Here is an 8,600-nt window from a genome sequence, read left to right on the forward strand (position 1 = left end):
TATTTCTGTAAATGGAAGTTCCTGGAGCAAACCCTACTTCAGCTCTGCTATCGGACACAGAATCAAAGTAATTGATTTAAAAGAAGAAAGACTCTCTGTCTCCACTGGTTCCATTGCCTGGAATAGATTTAATTAGGCCCTCTTTCAGGACTTTACTTTTATGGATTCACAGAAAAGTTACTTGGCTTGGCTAAAGGTCTCTCACATCAGGGAAAAAACCCCCTCAAACCTTATTTGGAGATTCATGTTATTTTTGCTGCCCTTTAGAAGGATATGATGATTTTACAGAAGTAAAAGCGCTGGTATGATCAGCCATGTACATCTGTATTCCTGGGTGCCACAACTACCGTTCAGCATAGGCAAAGTCAGGTTCAGGACAACACTTCACTTCAGCAGCCTCAATACAGTTAATGATGATGGTTATGAATGTGAACTATTGCATAGATTTTTTTTAAAGTTAAAAAAATACAATAAACAGATTAACACTTACATCACACTAACCATGAAAAGGCAGACTGCCAAAGAGTTACCACAAAAATATGTATTTTATCAACACTGATAATAGCTGGAAAGCAAAGCTGCAATGGCATAAGTACTAAAATTTGAGTTCTCTATTAAAAGCGTGAGAGTTTTTCACAAGCCTGTTGTATGAGGAGTGAAAGGAGTAAGTCACAGAGATCGACTTCTCACTGACTAGAGCCTGGTTTGAAGTTTAATGAAACACTGTTGATACAGAACCTCTGCCCAAAAGGTGTGGGACCATCGTCAAACACATGGCCTAGATGAGTATCACACTGCAACAGAAATTATGTACCATTATTACTGTTATAATTATGGACCGACATTATGCTGGTACCTACTGTGCTATCCTGAATGAAGAAACTTCTATGATGAATTCACTGTTGAGCTGTGTGAGTGGGGGAGTCTTGGGGAGAGAATAGAAATACATCCTGGAGTAATCACCTCTGGCCAGTGGGTGAATATCTGCCCCCAAAAAAGCAGAACCCAGAAGAGGAAGTCAAAAAGTACTAATGCCAGAAAGTACAGGAAATAAATGGGAGGATCTAGAATTCTCAATACATAATGAAAATTTGAAGTTAATTGAGACAGTCGCTGTGGGTCCTTCTCAAAGATCAACTGAGGGTTCCCCCCCTTTCTCCCCCCCCAAATTACTGATGGGAAAAAGACTCGGAATAGCTATCAGTGGTTCATTATAAAATTGGAAGGTTGTCTTCAGCTGGGGTTCTTGAAAGGTGATTGCTGGTTATTATTGAAAACATGAACTATACCATGATAATAGACTGCAATGAATGCTTGTTACATTTGCAGATAATACCTAATACTACTAGAAGGGGCTGCAATTCATGAAATTCGATTGCATACTTTTATATCTTAACAGACATAATAAACGGAACAGACTCAGGGTAGGGAAGAAATGGTTATGGGTGGCAGTTCTTTAGAAAAGGACCTGGGTATTACAACAGGCCCAGTATAAGTATGGGTCATGGGTTGGGGAAAGGTAAAGGTGTAAGGACAGGAACACTAGCAGAACAGGAATAGCTACCATGGAAGGGTAGCTTCTGTGAAATGAGAGAACCCATAGAAGACAGCTGTGAAGATGGGGGCACCACCACCACCGTGCAGGGCAAATAGGAATAACCTTCAACTGCTGCAAAGCAAACCTTCCCCAGTGAAAAGGCACTTTCCCCAGCGTCTAACCAATAGTAGGAAGACATGAACGTTACAACTCATTACCTAGCCAAGCTGTGGAGTCTCCATCACTGCATATTTTAAGAACAGCTTAGGCAAACATTTAGCAGGACTGAGTTAGGAAGCACTGACTCTCTGATGGGGCAAATGGGTGGACTAAATCTCAGAGTCCCTTCTATTGTCTGGTGTCACATACTGCAGTTCACCTGAGGTCCTCTGAATAAATTTTCTGTCTAAACTCCAGCCCTTGGCTATACTTACACAAGTACTCTCCCCAGTCACATCATTTTCTTCACCCAAACCGACTGTCTATATTAGATATTTAGAAATCTACTCATGTGTTTCATACCAAGAAGTGAGACAGAACAGTTCCAGTGATACTGTAATTCTCACTGCTAGATTTAGGTAGATTTATTCATGGGCGCAAAGAAAACTTATTTGTTAAGGTTTGGGTCTTTGGGTATCTCCTCCAAAATAAACATACCTGTTTGCAGACAACTTCAGTTCTAGTTGATCCCAATGAGTTATCTAGTCGTCTCTTGATATTGGTATTACTTTCATCTCTGCCACAAGTACCATAAGCCTCAGAAAATGACGGCCATCCAGTCCCAGAATTGTACTTCTTTTCTGAGCTATAGTGGAAACCAGATCTTCTTGTTAATTAGTAACAGAGATGTTACAAAAAGGTCTGTTTTTCATAAGAACGTTGGCTTTTTTCCTCATCCTTGTCTTGTACTACTATTAATAGTATTTGGCACAGTAGAAGTTTTCTCACTGGCATCAAACTGTGCTGGAAGCTCTTTACCAAAGGGAATTCTCGATCAGCCCGCAACAGGAGCTTTTGCCTCACCGTTTCTATTTCACTGATAGTTTGGCATTTTATAAAGCTTGAAAAAAAGTTTTCCCAACAACTGAGCACATTGTTCAGCTGAATTACACCTGCAGTGTTGCGGTTCAAAGCCTGGCCCAATACAGCACAACCTCAGAGAAGAGAGTTTACAAGGAGAAACGGAAGTGTAGAAAATGAGTATGGAAAATGGCTGGGTTGGCCCACCGGACCAGGCTCATGTCTGGTGATGGCTTTGGCTTGCAGTCAGCCATCAAAACAGTTTGGTAAATCAAGTAGGGCCTTGCTCAAACCATCAATCAACCAATGACAAATCCTCACAGCACAAAGATCTGCTTTTCCCAAGAAACAATCGCAGCCATCAGAAACAGTACTACAGACTGTCAGCCTGTGGGTGCCTCCTGTTAACATCCAGGATTACCAACCCTGTTTAGGTGTGTACTAAAACCTGGAGCGTATTGGAAAATATGATCAGAAAATATTTGGGGGATTTAGCATACAGAAACGAGATAATCCCTCCTATTTAAAGCTGTGCAATTTTTGACAGCAATATGTACTTTCTTCTAGCGAAGAGTGACCTTGTTACATTTGCAGATAATACCTAATACTGCTAGAAGGGGCGGCAATTCATTAAACTCGATTGCATACTTTTATATCTCTCGATTGCATACTTCATATCTTAACAGACCGACGAGTGAGTTGGAGCGAGAAATGAAGACGGGCTGACACCCTCGCAGGACCGGCGGTCCGCGGAGCCCCCACGACCGCTTCCCCCGGCTCCCCAGCCCGAGCCCGGCCTCACAAACCCAATGCTCTTACTGGCACCTAGTGGTGCCTGAGACACCGACGCCAGCAGCAGCTTTTCTCTCACCAAGGGGATCAGCCCATTAGTCAATACAGGATTTAAAGCAACATACCTAGTATGTATCATGTATATTTTGGTGGGATATTAATACAGTGAAGAAAAATCTGAAAATCTTACTTGCAGTGCCATTTGGAAAGACAAGACAAAGAAGCAGGGCAAAAAGCTTGAAAAAATCCAACCCAAAGAACAGTGCATGCTTTAGCATGCATTTTGTAATTAACTGTACAGGGCTGTCTTTGAGCAATGCAACTGTGGAAATAAAAGAGGATTTGCAACCACAGAATGACCAAAAGCTATTTTTTGTGCGGGCTGTTGCTCAGTCCATTACATCAATCCACAAAGACCCATGAGACATGCTCTCCTACTTCCTCCCCTCCATAAAACCGAGGCGAAATAGGAGACAGTACAGAGGCAGGCTGCACTGAAGCGAATGCAGTTTGCAGTTCTGTGTCTGCATGCGAAGGTATGTAGGGCTCCAAGCTATGTCATTCCAGCCAAAGAGAGTCCTGTGCATCCCTGCTACACAGCCACCCAAACACTGGCCCTACTGGCCACAGCTTCCCAAAGAAAAACCTGGGGGAACGCAAACGTCCGTACACCACTTCTGAGTTTCCCTGACATACCTGTGCTGTTTCTTTTTTTGTTTTCAAAAGATTGCAGTCAGAACTCTTCATTTTCTGACACAGGGATCCTTCTGCTTATTCATACGTAGATACGAGGATCCTCTCTGAAACCCTGTAGAGTCAAGGAAGGCCTTCAAGGCTATGTGGGTTTTGCATCTGACCCTGACGGACTCCATCCCTTACATGCCGCTCACAATACTTAAGTTTATTGTAGATGTTTTCCTCTGCTAAAGGATCAATCCTTTGAGCTGTTAAACTGGCTCTCAACAGAAATGGTCTCTGTGTGGTTTTACTAACAGTAATATCACTTAGATTCCCTAATAGAAACATTTTAGTACCCAAAAATATTGCTGTTCAAGATCATATTTGTCCTTTGAAGTATTTCACCACTTAATTTATGGATAAATGGACTTTCCCTAAACATATGTATTAGATTAGCCTTCGACACACCATTCCTCCAGCACATGTCATTTACTTTGATCCCTATTTCAGTCGTCCTGGATGGAATCCAGATAATTCTAAAAAGTGCTTTTCGCTCTATGAATCTCAGCTGTAGGTTTATGGTTCGCTGAAGGTTTGAGATTTCATTAAAGCACCACAATTTGCTATCTATAAAGGTTAGGGGTTTGTTCCATGTATTTCCAACTCTTTCAAATGAGTATTTGGTAGCAGAAGGTAATAAATTCTGGTATAAATGTATACACACACGTGTACTTTGAAAGAAAGGAGGAAATGCTTCATATTTACCTGTAGCTAATGATCTAATGCATTTGAAAAAGAAACGACATTTTTAACGCATTAGGAAATAAACACGATGAATGAATCTCTTTTCAAATACCATTTTTTTCCTCATTGTTAGTGTCCTCCACAACATAATGCATTCATGGAAAAAATATTTTCAGACCATTTTGCACATTTAATAATTTTCAATTTTCTTAAAAGGTTTTTTCTGTAAGTTTTGGGTTTTTTATTTTCTCTGTACAGTCTGTAAAGCTCAGCTTTATTTTATGCTTTAAACAAAAGTACCTATATTCTCTGAGAGCTGGATACTGCAAAAAACAGCATGACTGTTTGCTTATATTATTGTTTTGTTATTAGTTTAGCAGCAGAAGCAATTCCCTTCGGTGCTCTTCTCTCTTCATGTTGGCCTGTCAATATCTATCATCTAATATAAAGGATGTCTAAATTGAAGGAACATTTGAAGGAATTGAAGGGATTCTTCCACAGCTTAGTAATTTAAAATTTCTCTAACTTATCTAAATTTTCCAGACGTATTTTTATTTGTCTTCAGAATATTCTGCAATGCTGCACTAGCTTCTGAAATAATTTTATTTAAGTGTTTATTAGCAAACATTTACAGAAAAACATGCATTTAATCAGATGTTCATTTGCATAACGATATTTTTCTGTACTTGGCCAAAGGAAAACTAACTGTTCACAATTATCAGCCTCCAATTTTACCATTTAATTGCTTAGTTTAGGTTTATAGCCATTACTTTTTTCCCCTCTTACTGTCCAGACCTCTTGTTTCTCTTCCCATTTGAAATTCTGATCTGTGGTGTGTCCTTTAAAGTCTTCATAAAAATGGGGATATCAGCCTTATTCCATTGAACTCACAGTTGGGAATATATAAAGGCTATTTTCTAGATCAAAAATATGAGGAACTGTCTTTTCTGGTTCAGTTACAGAGAACAGAACACCCTTTGCATATCCTACTCCAAGGCACTCTATTTCCTTTTACTTAGACTTTAATGAAGTTGCAAAATATATAGTATTGTAAAGAGCACAGAGGTTAATAGAGCAGTCATTCACAGCCAGGTTTTAAAAAGTGGATGTAACAAAGAAGGCAAAAATAGTGGAATTTAATTTAGGGAACAAGAAGGGGGTGGTGGTGGAGAGGAGGTCTCAGCTCCAGTACGAGGGACCCAGTGGTAAGAACATAACAACAGCTAGACTAAGGCAGACCAAAGGTCTCTCTAGCCCAGTAGCATGAGTGGCAGAAGATGACTATGGAAGAGCACAAGAACAGAGCAAACATACAGTGATGCTCACACATAAACACATGTATTTTGTGGCAACTTGTGGCTTAGAGGCCTCTAAAACAGAATTATTATCAACCAAAAAGGACAGTGTGTGTGGCAGGAAGAAAAGGCAGACCCTAATGTAGCAACTACTGTCTGCCGGCCACTGGAGACCTTCATATGCTCAAGAAAAGGGCACACCACATACCTGTATCACCACAGGTATCCTGGAAATCTTATACATAGCACCCTGGCACCAAAGAATTGTTCTTCAGACCTACACTTTCCACTCCTCTCATGAAAAGACATTGGCCCTCCTGCCACAGTTAGGACATTTTAAGGATGCTGTGAAATCTAAAGGATGTTACCTGAACAGTGGGGCGTTGCAGCACACGCAGTAGTATATTCCCGATTCTGTGTTATTCAGATAGATCCCACTAAATGGCTTTTAAAAAAGGAAGAAAAAAAGAGAAGTTAATAATGCAGGTCTTTAAAAGCTCACCATCTGGAACAAGCATGTAGGAATCAGATTCAAAACCGGAGAAAAACCATAAAAAGAAGGCTTCACAGGGGGGCTTTGAAGAACAAACATTAGCAGCCTAAAGAAATGAAGGGGAGGATGCCTTTGGATTAATAGTGAAGACTACCCCCTGCCCCCAGAAACTTCGAGACCAGTCAGATGCATAAATCATCCAGGTACCAGGGCCGGAGTCGTGACCTCCGAGGAACTTGTGAAATGTGCAGGATCCCAAAGACCAGGGCTCTGCTATGGAGTGCCACAACTTCAAAGTGGCTCTACAAAGGGACTCTCTTCCTCCCTGCATGGTCTGGTATTAGGATCCTTATTTCACAGATAAGGATTTGGGCACGGTTCACATGATTTAATCCCACGGTACGTGCTCCACGCATGCAGAAGCCCTGGCTCTGGGCTAGAGACGCTGGCGCTCCAGCCACAACGCTACGTGGCCTCCATCACAGAAGGAAGCAAAGCGTGGGGACAAGGTGGGTGGGTGATCTGGCACACGAGGGATAACCCGGCTCCTGAATGGAGTGCTATATGTAAGATTTCCATGGCTAATCTACATATGGTCAAAAAAAGGAGACTACAGGACAAAAATATGATCTTCTCCCTCCTCTCTGGAGAGGACTCCACTACTGCCACACAGACGGCTGAGCTGGCAGTAAAGTATCCCAGAAAAAAACCAAAATATGAAAAGAATGCAGAATGTTTTTTCATCTGCAAACCAGCCTGGGTCAGACCAAAATCCATCCATTTCAGTATGTTGAGTCTAACTTTCATCCACAGGAAGGCAGGGGAAAACCTGTGAAGCAACGGAGTGGTGACAGCTCCCCAAAGCAGGTTTTCCTCTGGAGGAGGTGGCTTAACCTTGGACAGCATTAGCACTTTTGCTTACCGGTTCAGTTCCTTTTTCTCTTGTAACATAGAATTGCTCTGGAGTCAATTTTTTTTTCCAGTCTGTAGCAACAGTTGCTTCAGCTTGTTGAGTCAGAGGGCCTGTGTCTTCAATTAGATATAGAAAGATAATTTATATTATTTTTAACACCATTTTAACTTAGACTCTGTTGATGCTTTCCATCATCATCTCAATTCTCCCAAAGTTTCTATGGGTACAGACAGAGCACAGGAGGGCAGGTCAGGGACATAAGAGCAGGGGCGAGCGGAGGACTTTGCATCTGCTTTCCATTCTTGTGCTACATAAGGAGAGCAGCTCCAGCACATCACTTGGGAAGGCTCTGAATGGAATCGGGCACCTACGACCCAAGGTACCACCTGCTCTCCCAGCACAGCCCTCTGTTCTGGCTTGGGATAACTGCCGATCTGCTGGTGCTCCTTCCTCATCCCTGGGTATCACTGAAAGGTTTGGTGGTTTGCCTCTTAGAAGCCCTCAGAAACCAGAACTAATGCTCATTTATGGGCTATCAAAGACTAGCAACTCCCACAGGCCTCAGTGAAAAGTGGTGCTAAGAACGAGCACTGGAAGAAAGCAATACCTACAGCCTAAGAGAAGCAGGGCTACAGTCAGGTGGGTGGCACACAACAGGACAGCAGAAGTCACCCATCACGGTGCAAACCTCCAGCACAGTGTACACACTGTGCAGCACATCTATGGTGGTATGAGATTGGCAAAGAATTAATAGATTGGCTGAAAACAATGAGTAAAATACTTTCATTCCTTCTTAATCAAAAAGTCTGAGGTGGGAAGCTACCTCCACACTTATCTCCCATCAGCATAGCATACATGAAAAAATATCAGCTCCTGAGTGATGAACGCTTGCCTGGACTCATCTCTTGCAATGCTGAGATAATATTAGGTAAAAAAAGGGAATTTGAAAATGACAGTTTAACTATAAAAACTATAGTTTAGCCTGCCAGTTCAAGAGAAATACCTACAGCAGGCTGACTTAGCCCTTTCCAACCGGCTAGAGGACACGGGGGACGGGGATGCCCTCCCCTTGCAGGGCAGCTCCTGCCCTTTCCCCCCGCTCCCCATGCTCCGGGTGGAGGGTACCTG

At 42.0% G+C, this 8,600-nt stretch overlaps 1 protein-coding gene across 1 annotated transcript; it reads right to left on the bottom strand.

Annotated features, from left to right (window-relative positions):
• Positions 1-690: 690 nt before the first annotated feature.
• On the bottom strand, positions 691-7,588 carry MSRB2 (methionine sulfoxide reductase B2; the record flags this gene model as incomplete). The annotated part of the gene is made up of 4 exons (XM_009578511.1): positions 691-794; positions 2,195-2,342; positions 6,435-6,511; positions 7,482-7,588. Coding segments are annotated over 4 exons (436 nt in total), but the record flags the coding sequence as incomplete, so codon positions are not given.
• Positions 7,589-8,600: the final 1,012 nt, after the last annotated feature.

The sequence above is a fragment of the Fulmarus glacialis genome, unplaced genomic scaffold (genome assembly GCF_000690835.1).
Source record: "Fulmarus glacialis isolate BGI_N327 unplaced genomic scaffold, ASM69083v1 scaffold38095, whole genome shotgun sequence".
NCBI classification, from domain to species: Eukaryota; Metazoa; Chordata; class Aves; order Procellariiformes; family Procellariidae; genus Fulmarus; species Fulmarus glacialis.